This window comes from Colletotrichum aenigma, assembly GCF_013390185.1.
Source record: "Colletotrichum aenigma strain Cg56 chromosome Unknown KSG_Cg56_contig06, whole genome shotgun sequence".
NCBI lineage: Eukaryota > Fungi > Ascomycota > Sordariomycetes > Glomerellales > Glomerellaceae > Colletotrichum > Colletotrichum aenigma.
In genome coordinates this window covers 1,196,500-1,216,228 of record NW_023500912.1, presented here as the reverse complement: position 1 = coordinate 1,216,228, position 19,729 = coordinate 1,196,500, and the positions used below count along the sequence as shown (strand labels likewise).

General features: G+C 50.5%; 9 protein-coding genes across 9 annotated transcripts; 2 read left to right on the top strand and 7 right to left on the bottom strand.

Moving 5' to 3' along the window:
- Positions 1–131: 131 nt before the first annotated feature.
- CGCA056_v009372 (Pantothenate transporter liz1) lies at positions 132–1,864 on the bottom strand (the record flags this gene model as incomplete). Its single annotated transcript, XM_037324619.1, has 5 exons — positions 132–995; positions 1,059–1,519; positions 1,566–1,646; positions 1,704–1,763; positions 1,819–1,864. 5 exons carry the CDS (start codon positions 1,862–1,864, stop codon positions 132–134), a joined length of 1,512 nt encoding a protein of 503 aa, XP_037176919.1.
- A 539-nt stretch (positions 1,865–2,403) lies between these two features.
- Positions 2,404–6,184, top strand: CGCA056_v009371 (uncharacterized protein; the record flags this gene model as incomplete). Its single annotated transcript, XM_037324618.1, has 8 exons — positions 2,404–2,487; positions 2,536–2,543; positions 2,591–3,732; positions 3,784–3,995; positions 4,058–4,115; positions 5,489–5,583; positions 5,647–6,129; positions 6,179–6,184. 8 exons carry the CDS (start codon positions 2,404–2,406, stop codon positions 6,182–6,184), a joined length of 2,088 nt encoding a protein of 695 aa, XP_037176922.1.
- Positions 6,185–7,090: 906 nt separating this feature from the next.
- CGCA056_v009370 (Non-reducing end alpha-L-arabinofuranosidase BoGH43B) lies at positions 7,091–7,984 on the bottom strand (the record flags this gene model as incomplete). Its single annotated transcript, XM_037324617.1, has 1 exon — positions 7,091–7,984. The coding sequence occupies one exon, from the start codon at positions 7,982–7,984 to the stop codon at positions 7,091–7,093; it is 894 nt and encodes a 297-aa protein (XP_037176921.1).
- A 373-nt stretch (positions 7,985–8,357) lies between these two features.
- Positions 8,358–8,822, bottom strand: CGCA056_v009369 (Non-reducing end alpha-L-arabinofuranosidase BoGH43A; the record flags this gene model as incomplete). The annotated part of the gene is made up of 1 exon (XM_037324616.1): positions 8,358–8,822. The coding sequence occupies one exon, from the start codon at positions 8,820–8,822 to the stop codon at positions 8,358–8,360; it is 465 nt and encodes a 154-aa protein (XP_037176257.1).
- Positions 8,823–9,882: 1,060 nt separating this feature from the next.
- SID5-2 (putative acyltransferase SID5) lies at positions 9,883–10,626 on the bottom strand (the record flags this gene model as incomplete). Its single annotated transcript, XM_037324615.1, has 2 exons — positions 9,883–10,196; positions 10,248–10,626. 2 exons carry the CDS (start codon positions 10,624–10,626, stop codon positions 9,883–9,885), a joined length of 693 nt encoding a protein of 230 aa, XP_037176258.1.
- An 853-nt stretch (positions 10,627–11,479) lies between these two features.
- CGCA056_v009367 (uncharacterized protein) lies at positions 11,480–12,067 on the bottom strand (the record flags this gene model as incomplete). Its single annotated transcript, XM_037324614.1, has 2 exons — positions 11,480–11,502; positions 11,560–12,067. 2 exons carry the CDS (start codon positions 12,065–12,067, stop codon positions 11,480–11,482), a joined length of 531 nt encoding a protein of 176 aa, XP_037176255.1.
- A 1,460-nt stretch (positions 12,068–13,527) lies between these two features.
- Positions 13,528–13,949, bottom strand: CGCA056_v009366 (uncharacterized protein; the record flags this gene model as incomplete). Its single annotated transcript, XM_037324613.1, has 3 exons — positions 13,528–13,692; positions 13,798–13,812; positions 13,875–13,949. 3 exons carry the CDS (start codon positions 13,947–13,949, stop codon positions 13,528–13,530), a joined length of 255 nt encoding a protein of 84 aa, XP_037176256.1.
- Positions 13,950–15,296: 1,347 nt separating this feature from the next.
- On the top strand, positions 15,297–16,466 carry SED1 (Tripeptidyl-peptidase SED1; the record flags this gene model as incomplete). Its single annotated transcript, XM_037324612.1, has 3 exons — positions 15,297–15,763; positions 15,841–16,246; positions 16,305–16,466. 3 exons carry the CDS (start codon positions 15,297–15,299, stop codon positions 16,464–16,466), a joined length of 1,035 nt encoding a protein of 344 aa, XP_037176253.1.
- Positions 16,467–17,653: 1,187 nt separating this feature from the next.
- On the bottom strand, positions 17,654–18,194 carry CGCA056_v009364 (uncharacterized protein; the record flags this gene model as incomplete). The annotated part of the gene is made up of 2 exons (XM_037324611.1): positions 17,654–17,914; positions 18,000–18,194. The coding sequence occupies 2 exons, from the start codon at positions 18,192–18,194 to the stop codon at positions 17,654–17,656; spliced, it is 456 nt and encodes a 151-aa protein (XP_037176254.1).
- Positions 18,195–19,729: the final 1,535 nt, after the last annotated feature.

Here is a 19,729-nt window from a genome sequence, read left to right as displayed (position 1 = left end):
ATGTCCGCACCATAGGTAGATATCAAAACTGAACACAAGGTTGACTGGGTTCTCGACAATGACAATATGAAGCTCAGGTCTGCACAGGAGCAGTCAAATGATTGCCTCAGCGTTTCAGTAACATGGACTTACTACGATGGAGAGTTCTCCGATGAATTCATTTTCCCCTCAGGAACAGCCCTCATCGATATGTTGTCTTTATCATCTGACACTAGGACAGGATGTGTGGAGTCGTAGAAGGCCGCGTCAGGGTGTTGTTTGGCAGTCCGTCGGTCAAGCCAAGATACCGCCCACAGCATGCTGAACAACAACGCAATTATGACGATCATGCTGATATAGCCATCACGCCAGTATGGCACTTTATCAGCGGGATAGAAGACAATGCCCCAACAGGTATACAGGATTTGGGCGAAGGCATTCATGCTTGTGAGAATGACACTGCGACGGGCATCGTCACCGCCTCGTTGGGAAATGATGTTAGCCCAGCCAAACAGCAATGGGTTGACGATGTAAGATGACCCAGCGAGATAGAAAGCCAACATGATGACAACCTTTCCTGAAGTCGGCACCAGCAGAATGACGGCCGAGACAAGCTGTAGTCCGCATGCTAGAATGCCCATGGGGACACAGCGCCCAGTTGCGTCGATATACACAGCGGCGAGCATGTTGGAGACGATTCCCATAGCTTGTATACCCAATGGATACGTGGTGACCTGCGACTGTGTGAAGAATCCCTGTGCCGAGTAGTGTTTAAGCCACAGCAGATAAAGGTTCTGAACGCAGAATGCTTCCAAAGCGGAACAGACCATGGAGAAGATGCATAGGATGTAGAAAGCAGGAGAACCAAAGACATGCTTTGCCAGTGACCAGGGGTTGATGTTGTGGCCGTCCTTGCGCTTGGGTGGCAGACGATCTAGGGCGAGGCGCTTCTCGGACTCGCCAATCCACGGTGCTTTTGTCTGCTCGGGCGTATCCGGGAAGTAAATAAAATCCGACTATGGAAATGGGCAAGGTGATAATGCCGTCCGAGCGTATCCGGGAAGTAAACAAAATCCGACTATGGAAATGGGCAAGGTGATAATGCCGTCGATGAGAAACACCCACTGCCAGCCATCCAGCCCTGAGTAGCCGTCCATGCCCTGATTGATCGCCGTCATCATTACGCCTGCAAACATGGACCCTGCCTGGCCAGATGCTGTGAAGATTGCTGTTCTCTTTCCTTTTTCGCGGGGTTTATACCAGGATCCGATGCAGTAGATAGTGCCGCAATACGTAGATGCTTCAATCAGCCCTATTAGAAACCTCACAACGCAGAGCTGGGCATAGGTCTTGCATCCTGCATTGGCCATGATGAGGCCTGCCCAAAAGATGACCATTGAGAGGAACCAGATGCGTGGTGGAATCTTCTGGATGGCGATGCCATGAGGCACCTGTCCGATGACATAGCCAGCGGTGGTCATGGACAATAAAACATTGTACTGGCTACCACTGAGGTCCAGGGCTCCTTCAGACCAGAAACCTGCGGCTGTCAACAAATGACACAAGGATAGTTAAGAGACAGGTACTCACGTATGCGTTGGCAAAGGCAGCACGATCTAGGTAGTTGAAGAAGAAGCTCACACAGTAGTATGTGAGGATAAAAAAGTCTGGTACCAAGGTTGTCAGCTATGTGGTCACTCGTTACGCCAAATTGAGTAACTTACCCAGCTTCTGAACCAGCCATCGCTCTTTCTTTCTAAATGATTCCTCACCAAGAACCAGGACTATGATGGTGAGCTATTGAACCTTCATCTAATGGGAGGAATTCAAAACAAGCACCCTTGATACGGTGCACGACCGACGTTCGTTGTTTAGGCTCATCCATTTTTCCAAGTGCGATGGGGGCTTGAGACTAATTTGGAGGCAAAAATGATGCAGAATTGCGAAACCTGCGCATTTTGTCACGCATGGGAAGCTGTCTCGTTGTTTTTTACTGCTTTCATTCATTGACGCCTCCTGCCCGCAATCCGACATTGGGGTTGTATCCCTGTTGCCGAACGACAAACCATTTCCCGATTGGCTGTGGAACTCAAGACGGGTATTTCAGGTCCTCTATCTGCATGGTAGATAAGGCAATCTCATAGCGCGCGATAAGGTAAGTCCTACTGCTTCCGCACGATAGGAAAGTGGCCCTTCTTGGCCAAGAATGATGTTGTCGTTGACAATGCCCTTCGGGCCGTGTCCCATCATGATAACCGAACGGAACTGACCGAGGGGAGACGCTGCACGATCAAACGATGCAGTTGATATATAACGTTCACTAGACATGCAACATCAAAGGACATGTGAAGAGCGCATCTGGTACCTGCTGTTGGCAACCCAATCACCCCAAATCTCGCTAGACTGTCAGTCGAAAAGCACACGATGTCGGATACAGAGAGCACGCCTTTACTGCAGAATGATTCAAAACCATCCAGGACGAGAGCCGTGTTCTCCTCAGCCAACATAGTACTATTGGCTGGTTTCTCATATCTGTCGCGCTGAGCTTTACTCAAGTACCGTAAGTAAGCAAAACAGCAAGTCCAGCGGCTGTGATTACTAACAATTCCAGTATTCTGTATGTTTTCCGTCTGATGGAATGTGAAGAATTCTACGGACACCACGACACTGGCGATTTGCTAGGCGACCGTTGCAGTCGCAGCGAGATCGACGCAGGTACCGCGACGCAAGTCTCTATTCTTGGCCTTTCGACGATGTTCTGCAGTGTGTTCAACCTTTTCTACGCTGGTTGGCAGATGATGAACTGGGAGCCAAAAGTTGCACTCGTCCTGCAGACTGCGTTTCCTGCTTTGCGGGTTGGAATTCAGGTCGTCGGAGTCTCAGTCGGCACCAGGAATGGAATTATCATCGTTCAGTGTAGTCAACTGATTAGCCTTATTGGGGGAATGTCCGGATATCTGCTCGTACTCGACACAATCACAGGCGAGATTGCTCCTCCCACTAGACGGACCGCTATGTTCGGCATGCTCCAGGGCAGCGTCATGTTGGGAACATCGATCGGATATCTCCTTGGAGATGTTGTTGGCGACAGCTGGGGTATTATACGACCCTTTGAAATTGCAACCATCTTATTCGCATCGTCAAGCTTGTACTCGGCCATGTTTATCCCATACATCGACCGCAGAACACCTGGTATTGCTGGTGGCGCATCTACCAAGCGACAAGGGTGGAGCAGATGGCTTGGAGTTTTGAGAGTTCTTGCCCCAAAAAGATTTCGACTGAAGGATGGAAGATCTATCAAACACCATGGTATCGCATTTCTGGCTTTGGGCGTCTTCCTGGGTGTCTTGGCAACTGGCTATGCGCCGATTCTCATCCAGCTCTACTCCACCGCGGCTTTCAACTTCTTGCCCACGGAAAACAGCTATCTGATGGCGTCCAACTCGCTCATACGCGGTGTTTTTCTTATTCTCATATTTCCTAGAATCATCGATTCCAGGCGAAAGTGGTACACCGAGCGGTTCGAAAAGGAACTCCCGAGTGAAGTCTTCAGAGCTCAAGTCCTAGCGGAAACAGAAGCAAGTGTCACGGCGGACATGCACCCCAAACCAAATAACTTGAGTGAAGCAACTGTCTTCCAAAGCGTTCCTGGTCATGAGTTTGACATTTCTTTCTTGCGATGGAGCTTAGTAGCGGATGGGCTGCTCACAGCCTCAACCGCATTCGCAACCAAAGGATGGCACATCTACTTTTGTAAGAGATACACTTTAAAGTTGTTTTCAAGGTCACTAACCAGAATGTCAGCCGGTGTATTATTCCCTCTAGCGTCTGGATTCGCGCCAGCCAGTAAAGGCGTCATCACGGAGATGTGTGCACCGTCAGAACGGGCGGACGCACTGCAAGCTATGACCCTCGTCGAAAACATCGCCATGCTATCAACTCTGGGCTTATTTGGGTTCATCTTCTCAAGCTTTGCTGGAATTGAGAAGTCATATTTAACGTTCTTTTGTAACGCGGTATGTTCCTGTTGGTTCTGCTTGGGTATATGGATTTGTTTCAAACGCTGACAACAACACAGGGCGTTGCAATGGCAGCGGTGGCTGTTTTGCTGTTGTCTAGTTTCCCTCCTCCGAATAGTACGCCAGATGACCAGAATTCTGAAGATCAATAGAGGATGAGCTTTCTGTGCGCCCGCTCGTTATTTTTGTGTTGAGAATCAAATTGTGGTCAAAATTGTGGTGTCTCGCTAACTAGGCAAAACCTTCAGCTCACCAGGCAGAAACCTGGGCTTAACAAATTAATTCCATACCTCAGTTTTCTTGATTAACTGTCTTTGGAAAGTATAAAAACCGGGTCATTTTACTACTCTCGTTACCGTTGTCGTTGCTGCTGTCTGGTCACCATCGCTTCTGCTTCATAACCACTTTCTGCTCTGATAGCCAGAAAAACCCGCCCGAATAACAAATTCCAAACTGGCAGACACCAGATTACATCTCTCCGGTCCCGAAGTGAGAATAGGCTCACAGCCTATCGATCATTGTTGTCGCTAGCGATCAGAGCTAATCTATCGGCCCGCGTGGGTTATGGTTGAAGAAAGATGTATCTGACTCGTCCTGAGTTCTGCAATCCGACTGGGTAACGGTACTGGCAGCAAGTGCTGGAAATGAGTGGACGGCGACCAGGCGTCTTCAACTGCGGGGTCATTCTCAAGTTTGTGCGGGGATCGGGTACATGCACCCGAGATAGGGGGTTGATAAGGATCGCAGGGGAGACTTCGAACAACTAACTATCCATAAAACAAGTATCCGATGGTCTTTCCGAAAGGTCTTGAAACTAGGGCACAAAACATATCCGACGTTGACATGCGCGCTGAGTTGGAGACCCTACCCGTTGAGACGACCGGCCGACGGAAGAGGCCTCGGGTACCTGATGACCAAAGAAAGAGGGTCAAGATTGCGTGAGCTCAAGATAAACTCAGCATGTCAAATCCATTCGCAAGCTAATGATCGACTGGACCAGCTGCAAGCTTTGTCGCCGAAATAAACTCCGTTGCAATGGGCAAGCCCCCTGTGACAGATGTCAAGGCGCCCAAAGGCAATGCCAGTATCCTGGCAGTGATACGCCTGTAGATTCACCCAGGCGATCATATTTTAACCCGACATCACATGCAGAACGAAAGGATCGTGGTGATGAGAAGCTTCAACTCCTACAGGAAATTTTTTCAAGAGAGCACCCCGATGTTCCAATTGAGGCCAAAGCTTTGGAACGTTTTTATTCGCACTTGGTCGCCCAAACCTCCGATGACAGTGTTGGTGGTACGCCGTCAACTGAGGCAGTAGGTCAGTTGAGAAATGAGACTTTGGATCAAACTACAACTCAGGATATAATCTACTGCGATGCGGTATCAACACACGCTGCCTCTGTGACAGTTGTCAACCAAGGCAAAACCCGTGAGCATATCCCCTCGAATGCGTGGTAAATGATAAAAGGTTGAACTGACAGCAAACAGACTTCGAGGGCACGTCTTCTTTGTGGTCATTCTTTACCTCCGTGCAACAAGTTTTCGCTGGTGATGTAGACGAAGAAAGTGAGAACGGAGATGCTGTAGGTCATTCCTCTATCCCTTTCTCAGCCCCTGTCGGCGACAGCTCGCTAAGATTTCTTTAGGACTGTCGAGACATTAGTCTGCACCAGATCTCCGACTTAAGCTTCGGAACCGACTGGAGGACTTCAGTCAATGCAGCTCTCCCGCCCCAGGAGGTTGTAAACTATTTGACTACATCGTTTTTCGAGCACGGCCAGGCCAATTATTTCTGTGTTCATCCGGAGATATTCTCTCGCAAACTCACGGCCTTTTATGACGGAACGCACGAGTTTGAAGCAAGAGACTCTCGGAACTCCCGGCGATCGATTGAACTCATTTCCATCTTCTTCATGGTCCTCGCCATCGGCAGTCAGTTTGCGGACACTGGCATCGCCCCGACTTCGGAGATGTCTATTGAATCAAATCGACTCCTAGTAGAAGAGGGAATCCATTGTCTGAAGGATATTTCCCGCATCAAAGTTCCCGTCCCAGCTCCAAATCTAGGCTGGCGCTTCTACGAGGTTTCACGCAAGCTCCTTCCAGATATCATCTGCTCATCATCCATGGTCAGCGTTCAGGTCTGCGCTCTTCAGGGCATATCTGAGGCCCATCTAGCTTTGACGTTTGAGCAAGCTATCATATTGCTGACACGATCATGTCTCAACTACAACGCAGCAACGAGGAAGTCCGATAAGCCTCTGGCCCCAAATGCGACCAAATTTCTAGAGCAGCAAGCCCAGCAATGCGTTCAATCAGCCGTCGCGTGTATTAAAATCATGTCCAAGCTGAAGTCATCGTCTCTTTTGTGCGCTCCGTCTTTCCACGATTCGCTGCACTGCAGCTGGCCCTTCACGTGCTTTTGCTTGCCAGGGTTAGGTTGGCGGGTAACATCGCTGCACCGATGAAAATCATTTCTCAGGGTATTCTTATCCTCACGGAACTAGCCATGGGGAGCGAATCCGTAGCTTCGAGCCTGAGAGGAATCGTTCATGCTATGGCGAACGTTTCAACAACTACAGACCAACAGCATCACGAACAAAACCACGCGTCCCTGTCATTACGGAGAGATCAGACACAACAGCAAGGAAGGAATGCTTGGAGACATTGGATTACGTCTCAATCTATGTCTAAGTCGCATACAAGCTCTATTGGCGATACTCATTTGGAAGTGAACTTCGACCACGATCGACATTACGATGTGCTCCAAGAAGGTAGCGCATCAGCGATTTGGTCCCCATTAGACTTCCCTTCTAGCAACAGTCAACAAGGAGCACAGCCAGGGGATGGAACAAGCACAGCCTCTGATCTGTCTGATATCACGTATCCCTGGGTAGCGGAGCACTTTGAGTTTGACGTTCTGAGCAGAGATCTCGGAGGTGTTCCGGAATTTGATCTACTATACTGACCCTTGCTACTTGATTGAAATGTGAACTACCCTGCATGTCCATTTATTCGCTTTAGGATTCTGCAAATGCTGGTGGGCCGACACTGCCTAGAGACACATGCACATTTATTACATTTCCCTGACTAAACAACTTCGTCGTGATCAACGTGATGCCCTTTACTATAGTACCTCCATCGGCTGACATATGCTACAGAGGTGTTGGCTGTTGTCGCCTCTCCATTCGTAGTCCCGTAAACCCCAACTACGGTACCAGTGTAGCCGCCACTCACGAAGCTTGCCGAAGAATGCCCGACGATCGTCATATTGGTATCTTCGCTCTCTGCTCCGCTGACCTGCGCCGCAAGAAACACGTAGTGCGTGGTGTTTTCTGCCCTGACCTCTAGGCGCACAGCAGCGTCTGCTTCTTTATCCCCAGGTATCGGCACTATGACGTCTTGCGGCAAGGTCAAATTTTCGTTGTTGCTAAACGATCGAAGACGTAAGCGTCTGCCATCTACCATCTGATCATCTGCTATGATGGCAAAATCTATATGTCGCTTTTCGTCTAGATAAACCGACACACCGGCTTCGTCTGCTGGGCCTTTTGGGTGAAATTCGAGATCGACGCTGAAACTACAAAGTGTATCGGTCTGTCTTCGGCCCAAGAACGTATTGGTGTTGGGCATCGTACTGTTGCGCGTAACCACCGAGGATAGGTTTCTTGCCGATAGTCCGAGTTGCAACTGGTATAGGTGTCCAGGAGGGGAAATGACGTATGCTGCCCCCTCTGGATAACGAATATGCAACCAATGTGTTGGCAAATCCGAAGAGACATTGAAGTCAACGACATCAGGCTCATCTCCTGTACCAGGTATCCCACTTGAATTGCAACTTTTACCAGGAAGCGATGTGCCCATCTGCCCTCTGACTGGTTCTAGCAGGCTTGGCCACCCCCCAGCCTCATCCGGCCATGAGACAAGAAACAACACGGTTTCTCTGCCCATCGGATATGACACGAAGTCTGGCCCTGATCGCATTGCGAGAGCTACTCCCCACCAAAGCCCTGTATCTTCATCTTGGAAAAGGTCGGCGTGTCCAACGGTTTGGAAATACGAAGAATTGCGGTGCTCAGCGATGACAATTGGGTTCGCGGGGTCGCTCTCGTAGGGGCCGCCGACGGCGAGGGATCTCGCAATTGATCCGCGGTGGCCTTTCCTTCGTTCCCCCTTCGGCGACGAGGATGTAATACCAGTCGTCTTTCTTGTATACATGCGGCCCCTCGGCGGTGCCTAGACCAGTTCCATTCCATGGGTAGCTAATGGGGCCAAGGGAACCGCTGTCCACATCGATGGTGGCCAAAGCGATTGCAGTCCCCGTCGAGAGCGCAGCAGTTCCAGTGGAGTAGACCGTTCAGTCGTCATCGAACAGTAACGATGGATCGTAACCGATGAAGTCAACTTTGGTCGGAATGCCCCACGAGGACGCGTTGTATGGGTCGTTGGTTGAGAAGATTAGGTTTTCCATGACGAAGTTCTCGTAGGAAGCGATAGAGACGTAGGTGGTCGTGACATAGAATGTGCCATTATGGTAGCGAATCGTTGATGCGAAAAGACCGTCTTGTCCAGTTGGGGCGTCCGCAAATTGTGGTAGTTGTTCTCGCCGATTAAGCACGCTGCTTACGAGCTCCCAGCGGCGGAGATCCTTGCTGGCGTAGACGGGAACACCGGGAAACCAGGTGAAAGTTGACGTCACGCAAAAGAATGTGCTCTCAACATAAGTACAGCTTGGATCCGGATGGAAGCCTGGAAGGATGGGATTGAAGTAGCTGGCCGTCACTCCCGCAACCCAAAGCCAGAGAAAAGCAATGCCATTCATCTTTGACGATTGCAAAGTACGATGAGTTTGTTTCCAACTTTCCCCGATTTTTAGTCGTTCTAGGAATTATATATACTCCGTTTAATTGCCAGCAACCTCACACACGCCATTCGCTTCCCGCTCAAATACGAAATACGACAAAGGTATACGAAACTGACCTGGGAATACGAAAATATGCAGGGTGAAGTTAACCAAATATCCCACGTCTAATTGGTGAGTTACATAATGCAAGCCTGGGCTGTATTGCAGAATTAACGTCATTCATCCCGTCTAGATTCCTCGCCCATCCACTGTTCAATCATCCCACTCCTCCCCACAGTCTTTCTTTCATTTGTGGTTCGGTTGAAATAGTATGATAAAATTACCTTCTGCTTGTCGTGACTTGGAGAATGTCACACAAAGGCCGGCGGCGTACTGAAGAAAGAGATCCGTCTTGGGCATAGTCCCCCTTTGATCAGGATGTTGGGCTTCTCTTCTTCCGAATTTTCAACTTGGTCGAAGTACTTCCTACAGAACTCTCGCTGGTATCAGAGACCAATCCATTTGGAAAGATTCTGCGTTGGAAATAGATGGCTCGTGGACCGTATCTGGTGGTTGATGCGACTGGGGAGCGACAATCTTTTGAAACTTAGAAAGTCCCAATGTCTATCGAACTAAATCCACCAAGTCCAGAGTCTATCTAATCAACATGCTCGAAACAAGGTTTCTCAAGATCCGTCTTTGATTGGCCTAAATATGACTTGTGCATTATTTCATGCATCTAAGTATCGTCTGACGTCTTATTCTTCAACCCATAGTACCTAAAGGCTAAATCTGTGAGCAACAGCAGAAAGTTTGACAAATTCAGAATTGAAAGACACTCAACCTTGAAAACGACTATTGATATGTAATAAGACGATACTATTATTTCAGTTGAAATTATTCGCTAGAGGACTTTGTGCTCACAGGTCACGAGCATTTCTTGGGGGGCGTCCCCATACGTTCCGCCCACATTCCGCTGAGTGCTGATCGCAACCACTTCAACGTCGACCCAGATGGATGCCATCTAAATGGCTCTACCTCAAAATTTGAAGTCTTCCGGAAAGCCTGCCTCTGACCAGTCTTTGAACTTGATCCCACCGGCGGCCTTGGGCATCCTGACCACGAGGGGAACCTCGGCGGCCTCGTCCTTCCCACGCGCCTCGGCGGAGTGGACGATGCTCACATGGGTGAGTCTCTCGAACCCCACGTTCGCGTACAGTGAGAACCCTGTATCCGAAGCCTCGGTGTAGATCGGCAGTTGCAATTGATCTGCAACGTCGGCCCCCCACTGCATGAGCACGCGGCCGATACCTTGTCTCTGGCGGTTGGGGTCCACAGCTATCGTCGAGAGGTCTTTGAAGACACATCAGCCTTTGGGGCCGTGATGACGATCAGGAAACTTACAGATGTACCTGCGCTTGCCAAAGAGCTGGACGCGCATGTCCCACATGGGCATCAATATCCGTTCGCATTTCTTCTTGTCGTCACCCGTGAGCCACGGGATGCCCTCCGGCTTTTGGAATGCGTGCTCCTCGCCAGGTCGCCAGAAAATGTCCCACACCGCCATGCCGACAATTTCGCCCGTCTCGGTGTCGACGCACTTGACTGGATGGCCGATCTGGTCTTGCTTCCACCACTCATGCGTACCTTCTGTGTGAAGTTTCCGGTCGACGCCATTGGGGTAGAGGAATCTCATTATGGGCTCATCTTTGAAAGCCGCGAACTGGATGTCGTAGATCCGTTCGATGTCTTCGACGAGAGCAGGTAATACAACGAAGGGCATCTTGAAGATTGCTAGAGTGGCGGCGGAAGGGATTGCTAGAGTGGCAGTGGAAAGGTTGTAGTAGAAAAAAAGTAACTGATGGAGTGTGTTTTCTCGGCAAATGACACGATGGCTCCTGAAAAAGAAGTTGAATAGACGCGTGGATCGATTTATTTCCGAGCTGTATCGGTCACCCGAGCTTTGCAATCGCCCACCTTTCTGGTTTATTTAACAAGGCGGTTCGGAATTGGCACCCGTAAGCACGATCGCTTTGCTACCTAGAACACCGCTTCCCGAGCACTTGATGCCACCTTCAATTTATGCCGTACCGACTGGATCTTTTGGCAGAATACTCGCAGGATTTACCATAGGCTATCCAAGCTATCGCAAGCTATCGGGAAATGTCACGCAACTGGGGAGACCAATGAAATCGATATCCGCCACGGTGATAGCCCTATATTTGTGGAGAAAGCATGGCAAACGCTTGGCAGGACCCAGTGACCATATCAGTGGTTCGGTCAAACTTAACCTTCAACGGACACTACTGCGAGGTAAGAACCCCTGAAACGGAGGCATACGAGACGAACTAACTGTTTTTGTGCATGTCACTCTATCATCCGGTCCTGATCTTCCTTGTTAAGCCCTCATCACGTCATTGATCCATCTGGATGGTCCCGCCGAGGCTCAGGGTACTATTGTCTGACATTTCTTTACTCATCTCCAAAGCATACATGAGGTAACTGCATCTTCAAAAGTCACTTCCTGCCGGTTGTTCCGATCATGAGACCCGACGGATACGCAGCCATCATTCTGGCAAAGCCGTACTCCGCTCTTTCTCCGCTCAGTGCCGGCACCAAGATCGCCAGCCAGGGGCCTATTTGGTGCGCGGCAACCATCCTGAATGCCCAATAGCATTAGTGACCTGCTACCAAGACTTGGACGGAGAGAAAATACCTGTTCTGGGCGCCATTGAACCCTCGCCCGGTTCGATCTTGAGATTGCCAGATCTCTTGGCAATGTTTGGGGTGCTGGAACCAGCTTTCGTAGTGCTAGTTTGTGCGGTACGAGTCTCTGTAGCGCCCGCAAAGCGAATAGGGCCACCTTGAAAGGTAGTCACAGCAGGGGTGAGTTGTCGTCGATGCGGAACGCCACCTGGCTCTCCAACAGGAACCCTCGGAGCAGCTTGAAAGCGGGATGCAGTGTCGTTTCGTGCGACCTGCTGGCGCCTGGTTGATGACGGCGACGGAGGCGATGGTGGTGGGGTGGGGTATTGAGATCTGTCGTTGGCACGTCTCGGCCGCCGGGTCGGTGTCCTGCCTTGGGCATCTTCATCGCTGTCTGACAAAATTTCGATGATTTCCGGGCGTTGTTTGCGTTCGCTTTGGGGGGTAGGAGGGTCCCGAATACTCATGAAGAGATTCCATGAGAACAAGAGTGTGTCGGGACCAAAAGAGGGGGGCATCTTGGAGGACTTTTACTCATGCCTGTTGAGCATGCAAGAACGAGGCAACGGGCTTGGTGGGAGATGGAATCAAGCTGGTCTTTATGTTGAATATGATCGTTGGAGCTGAAAGTTACATTTCTCTTGTTTCTGCTTGGACTGGAGGGGCGGTGTGCTGCAACTGATGGATGCCTGCGTCGCTGTCTCAAACCGCAACATGATCAGCTTTTAGCTTCAAACATGTATCTCAATGATGTATCTCAAAAACTGCAGTATTGGTACCTCAAACGATATCAAGCTGGAAGGATCTAGGTAGATGCCAAAGACAGCGACTTCAGAGACATTCCCATACATGGCTGACAAAGATTCTAGAGCCGGGAAAATGTCTAATTCCAACTCCTATCAACGTCCCGCTCATGGTAATCATTGTGCTCAGCATGCCGCCCTCTGCTGCTATGCCAAATTTTATGATGTTCGCTCGCCGTTATCTGAGGTCTAGGCTGACTCCAGCGCCGTTTGGAAGCCAGGCGGCATGGAATCGTGAATGGTTAGAAGCGGCCAGCCACGCTTGATCGCACGGCTTAGTGCATTAGTGTACGGACGAGGAGCCAATTACAGATGGACAGTGGTACAGCTCCCTTTGACCCCCAGAAGCCGCTGTTTTAGCGTGCCTTAATACCTGGCGAGTGAACCAGGTTTCCTGAGGTGGTTAGATAAGCAGCGGAGATCAGCTTAAGAGAAGACCTGTTTGGCCGACGTACCAGCTACCAGCTCAATCTCATAGGCCACCCATTACTGGCTGCTGTCGCCAAGTCACCCTAAAAGTTGCTTCTCGGGGCCAAAGGGATGAGACTGGCGACATAACTTGGCCACAACCAGAGAAAAGGTCACAATGAATTTGCTGCTTGCTGTATATAGGTGTGCATGTACATTTGAGAGTTCGCCATGGCAGGCTCTGATTTCTTCATGTGGTCCGGGCTCTCTTTAATGGGCGGAAAACCCCTCTTCGCTAGTCTCTAAGCAATTTGAAAACCATCTGTGTCAATGGAGGCATTGCAGGAGGAAAAATCTCCTCATACGCGCTTCATTGTCTCCATTTCAAGACACATCCTAGGTTCGCACGAATAGAAAATTGTTGAAATGTCGTTGGTGGAAGCATAGCGTTACTGCTTGCCCGGGCGTGCAATGTCCCTCATTGCTGTCGAACCTTCAAATCGCATACAATTCGCCCTTACCCAGCTTATCAAGGGCGTTTCTTTACAGGTTATTGCTAGTTATACCAGACATATTTCCAATAGTGTTTGTGACAATCCGCAGCGAAATGCCGCAGATCGAAGTTTTATTCATGATGTAAAGAGTGTCTACATTCGCCGAACCAGTACTGAACCACCAAACCCTCGCTCACAAACAGTTACTATTCAAGTCCAAGATGTTTCCCACAATGTCCGCAGAAACTCAATAGTATTGCGCAGTTGAACCAACTACTGAGCCGCCACAGGCCCAGGCTTCGCGGCGTCAACAATGGCCTGAAACTCAGAAGTGTCGAGCTCCTCTACGGGGTTGGCCACCGCCATACAGGCGGCGATGCAAGTACCACAGGCCGTAGGAACGATGCAAAACTCCCAACAGAAGGCCATGCAAGCCGGCTAAAATTTTGCCTCGAATTAGCTCTGCAACATTCAAGCTCTGACAAACAACAGCGCCATGTGCTAGTACAAGGCTTTGAGATGACAAGATGCTCAAGAACGTACCGCGTTCCCGCCAGACTTATACACATCAGAGTGTTAGCAAAACTCGACTTTAACAGGATGATTCTTTCCGAGCTCACCCTCTTCTCGTTGGCAATTGGTCCTGCAGAGGCAACCGAAGCCAGGGCGATAACAAAAGCCGGAATGAGACGCATGGTGAAAGGTTGAAGTCGGTTGAGAGCTATCGAAAGCAGTAAGGTGGTTATGAATCTGGACCTGAGCTTGGAGTGTTGAGTGCGATGGAGATGAGAAAAGAAGATTCATCTGGCTGGGGATTGTCACGGTATTTATTGTTATCAAAGACTCAAGACAACGAACTCGGGTCTTGGGCCCTACTGTATTTCGATGAGTCCAGAGCCAAGCCCATGAGCGTGAGAACTCAGGAAATCTTGGCAGATCGAAAACGCCTACGTCGAGTTAGGAAAGCTAAACATGGGGTTGGACCAAAGTACTTCCTCTTCCAACATGCGAACAGAGTATCAAATCGATCCGTGTACCCCCAAGGCGACTATACGGATGCATGCATGTTGGAAGGATATTAGACAGATGAGAATGGTTGGGTCCATCCGCAGAATGCCCGGTTCTTGTTACAATCAACCAACCTCCCCGCCTTGCTTACCATGCCATCGCATTCCTGCTTGGCACTTGGGCTTTTGGAGTAGCAGAATGAAGGTTTCCAGAATGGCTCCACGTGTTAACTGCTTAGTTCATCTCAAAACATACCTTAGGTAGTCAAGAGGATGCTCAGATTGTTTGAATCGCCTGAGCAGTATGCTAAATTCGAACCTCAAAGTCGACCCCGAGAGTATACGCTGTACGTCTTGCGACGGTATCTCAGAGGCTCCTCGGTCGTCGATCTCATCGGTCTTGCTTCAACACATGATTGTTGGCATGTTCTCGGCCACCTTAAACTTCAATACATGCGACAATGTGCCTGGGCGCAGGGAAGATGGGGTCGGCTACACCCCAATTTCACCTCATATTCACTGTAGACGCACGGCACAATAGCCTCATACCAAAGTTCCAGAAGACGCAGCATTTCTTGGCTACGCCGCACAAGCGGGCGCTTCCGCTGCCGAGCGGGCTATGCGTGGGGTCCCTTTCTCCTCAATAAAGTCAGCCACTGCCAACCAACGTTATAAATCTTCCAATTGTCTTTATGTCCTGGGAATCGTTGGGGGGCCAGGCTGGTCAGTCACCCTTGTCATGGGACGATGCTGTTCCTGAGCTGATTGGTGTGAAGGGGTGGAACGCAGGCTTCTATATTCACCGTCAGAGGCTGCCTGCACTTCAGAATTCTAGTTTACAAGATACCGACCCCTTCCAACAGCATACGGTATGTAGTTAGGAGAACGTCCCCCTCGTAGGCTTGGGGGTATTGTACAGCCTCTGCGTAAGGCGTTCTACGGCCTTGTGTCTGAGTGCAAGCGCATTTAAAGATTCAGTTTGTGATACGTCTATGTAGCTAGATCCTCAACCTCACTCGGAAAGGTCGTATCATCATGATGCGTCTGTACCTGGTCACCGCAGTCGCCCAATTGGCGATGGCTCTCTCGCAAGCGAAACCTCAAGCCAAACAGCAGACATGGACCATGTCCGGCAACTGGCGTGAGGCCGGCTGGCGACGAGAATCTAGGGCGCCCGGAAACCACCCTATCCGTATGGACTTCACCCTCTCCGTTCCTGAGTCTGGCATCTCGGCTGCCGAAGATGTTCTCCGTGTCATCTCCGACCCAAGTTCGGACAAGTTCCGCCAGCATCTTTCTGCGGACGAGGTGTCTAAGATGTTTGCCCCATCAGCAGACGTGGTCCGTCAGACTGCGCAGTGGTTGAACTCTGCCGGCATACCGCGCTCCAGTATGAGCGTGAGTTCCGACGGCAGCCACATTTTCTTCAACACCACCGTCGAGAGAGCAGAACGGCTCATCGACGCTACGTTCTACAGTTACTCCAAGGACAACTCCGTTCAGTTGGCTACTAAGTCGTTTCGACTTCCCGTACATATCTCGAGTAATATCGATGCGGTGCTTCCCGGGATTGATTTAGGCGGAGTGCCGTCTGCTGTCGCCAAGGCAAAGCCATTCAACATGCTGTCAACGGCAACTTTCAAGCGGCAGAGTCCAAAAAGTCAACAACTAGACTGCTTCAAGTATATGACGACCGAATGTTATCGGTCGCTTTACAACATGCCCTCTACAATGCTGTCGTCTCGCCTTCGCAAAACTTGTTGGGCATCTACCAGCCTGCCTGGGTGAGCTGGCTGCCGGAGGATCTCGACAGCTTCTTTTCGCGCTTCCATCTGGGGCTTGTTGGTAAAAGACCAACAGTTCTTCCAATCAATGGAGGCTACCTGCAGGACGATGTCAAAATGTGGCCCTTCAACCTGGAGTCTAATCTCGATCATGAGTACGCCATGTCGCTTATCAGCCCGCTCCCGGTCACGAACATCCAGGTAAGTCGAGTCCGAGCCCTCAAAATATGGATCAAAAGTGCTAATGATGCGAATCAAGGTCGGCGATCAGTTCCTCGGTGGCAATCTGAACACCATGCTGGGAGCATATAGCAAGGAGTACTGCCTTACCGGCCTAGATCCCAACTTTGATCCCGTGTATCCGAACACGCGGCCTGGGGGCTACAACTCTTCGGACTGCGGCGTCTACGATCCTCCATAAGTGATCTCAGTCTCGTACTTCTACAACGAAGCCACCTTTTCTGAGGGGTATCTCCAGCGCCAGTGCCTTGAGTACTTGAAGCTTGGGCTGCGAGGCGTCAGCGTCATTGTCAGCTCAGGCGACACCGGGACCTCCCACCAAGGAAATTCCTGCATCGACCCCAACTCAGGAAATGTAACGACAAACGGAACACATGGCCACTTCACGCCAGGGTTCCCTGCTTCCTGCCCATGGGTGACCACTGTCGGTGGCACGCAGTTGATACCCACCAACTCAACCTGGAAGAATGGGACAAGCTGGAATTCATTCCCTCCCGAAACAGCCTTTTTCATTTCGAACCCCCCTTCGAGCTCGGGCGGCGGGTACAGCAGGGTTTTTAAGACGCCCTTCTACCAACAGAGCGCATCAAGGTCCTATCTCAACCAGCCCTCGCTGCAGAGTCATCTGTGGAATCTGTCGACTGCAGGTCACTTCAATCCGCGTGGTCGTGGCTTCCCGGACGTCTCCGCGGTAGCCAACGATGTGGTCGCTTACTCCAACGGCAAACTATGGCGCGTCGCCGGCACATTGGCGTCAGCTCCTGTGTTTGCATCCATGGTCGCCCTCATTAACAACGCCAGACAGGCGGTTGGCAAAAGTCCAGTAGGATTTCTCAATCCTTTTTTGTACGGCGTCGGGAAGAAGGCCCTCCGCGATGTGGAGACGGTTGGAACAGCGGCTGTGGTGTCACCCAAGCGTTTGCGGCGTCTGATGGATGGGATCCTGTGACAGGGTTGGGAACTCCGGACTTTAGTCGGCTTCTACAACTGTACTTGAATCTGCCTTGAGCATGTGTAGGGGGCATATTACCTTCAAGGTTATCACAAACGCCGAGCCAATAACAACCCCAAGGGCAACCTCGATTCCAGACACCACTTTGCAAATTTAGTGCTAAATCGGGTGAAAACATGTGATGTGAATAAGTCATTGTGAGATGCAGATTTGGATAGTGCCTGTATACGGGCGCCTATGGCTCCTACTTGAGATGAGTCCTGGGAAATGTGGCGCAGATGACGTTCACTTAAAAAGGTTCAGAGAGATAGACGGAAATCTGCGGATGTCGGACAATTTGCATCCATTACTCTAGACTACCTGAAAAATGCATAAAATACACTGATTTCCCCATCATGAAAGACTATAATGGCCGCTTACGCCTGACATATCTTGCTACTTCCCGCCATATTGGCCTTCTGAAGGGAGAAGGCCTCATTCAACTGCCCAATCATCACCGACACTGGCCTGCCGTCAAGATATATCTTTTCAAACTGCGACAGGACCTCCGGGTAAGCTTCGAGGCACTCCCTTGCCTTCCAGAAGAAGTGTTCAGCCTGAGCGGGCTCAGCAACGTGCTCGAACATCCCCGCCATCAGCCCCTCATGGCGCTTCCGGTTTTCATCGTCGACTTTCTCCTACAGCCGTCAAGTTAAACCGATATCTGTTTCTCAGGCGTGCGCTCCTATCCTAAGGTAGCGTCCTATGAAGGGAATGTGTTACCTTCAGGTCAAAAGTGAGGTTGACTGTGGGTTCGATGACGCCTCCGCCAAAGTCGACGTCCGGAAACACGTCTCGGAACTCCTTGCTGCGCTGCAAAGAGTCCTCAATTGATTTTGCTCGAGTATCACTCATTGGGGCCATCCCCGGGGGCATGTCGGCCGACTTCGCAGAGTTGACATCGCGTTCTTTGTTCATTTTTGTTGTGTAATTTAAGAAGGGGAAAGAGGGGTTGTGTTGGCAGCTGTAGTTGCACTCAACTGAGCCTTCCGGTTCGCAAGGTCGGGCTTTTTATGTTGGAAAGGCTTTGGCAAGGCCGGGGAAGAATATGCGGAAGCGTGCCCAATCCAGGGGCGTGTATTGTGCTTAAGGATGGGGGGTGCGATGAAGAGGCGAGAACTACGTAACCTCTATTTGCTGCGCCGCAACCTCGCATACCTTACTCTACGGCGCTAAACGGGGGCCATTCAGGGTGCTCTTGAAGGGGTCCCAACGAAGGAAAACAAAAGACCCAACACTGCATACCGGCACAAACATCGAGCAATCACTCTGAGCGATGATTCAGCCTGCCAAGAACAAAGTTCGGGGGCCAGGCAGACAAGTACACAAGGAAGAACATCAAACATAACACAGCCAGAATTGGGATTAATCAATAAAGTTCTCCCTGGGTGGATGAGTGCATACTTAGCTAACAGCAACTTGTGTTGGTTACGCATATAGATGATAATCCCTCATGATCTACACTGTAGGCTCAACTTGCCATCCTCATCCTGCCAGCCCAGCTGGGGCATTTTGAGGCAAAGCCTAATTTCTCTGTGCCTTTTGTCTAATGACTACCAGGGGCAGGAACTTTGCGATGAAATCTGTACCCGTGGGATTCTTAAGGGGAAGCATATTTTCACTGTTAGCAGATGAGCACATGGGATTTACATAGCTCTCCCGAGGCTCATCCAGACACGCTGAAGTATATAAGAGTACCTTAGATATTCACCGACAAGGTATCACTTGCATTCGTATCACACACTCAACTTCACACCACCCCTCCTGGCCTCATCCGACTGAACGGAGCGCCTTCCGCTAGAGGTAGTGGGTCAAATCGCCAGTTGCCTCCATGACCTACACGAGGGAGGACGCATCCGACCGACCCTGGCTACATCATCACGCTCCTGGCAATGTGTCATCGAGCCCTTGACCTTTGAATCCCTCTACATCACCAGCAAATGGCGATCTAGAGACCTTTCATCTGGCCTTTGAGAGTCACACGCCACGTCGCCGCTTCCTCCGGGGCCTTCGCCTAGACATCATTTTGCCACGATACAGCGTTGAGCACTGCGCCAAATAAGAAACAGCCGACGATGGGGCCGCGAATGACCATTTCTTCAGCCACCACATGTCAGATTTGCTGAAGGAATTGTCCCGGTGGTTGCCCGGCGGTAAGCTGTATCTAGTCCTCGGCATGCATTCGCCAATGTACGGTATCCATCGTGGCCAGGATAAGTTCGACAAGGACCGGTACGAAGTCGATCTAGGTAAGCGACAAGATATATTCAGCGAGCGCTACAGCTACTCGTACGTTCGCTCCGCCGCCACATGTTCGGCTGCCGTTCCCTGCGTCACATCCTTCTACGTCTATCCCGGCGGGAGATGCCTGGACCCGGGCAGCATGGTGGCGCTCACACTGGCGTTTCCCAACCTCGAGCGCATCAATTGGCAGTACCAATGCCCTGCCTATT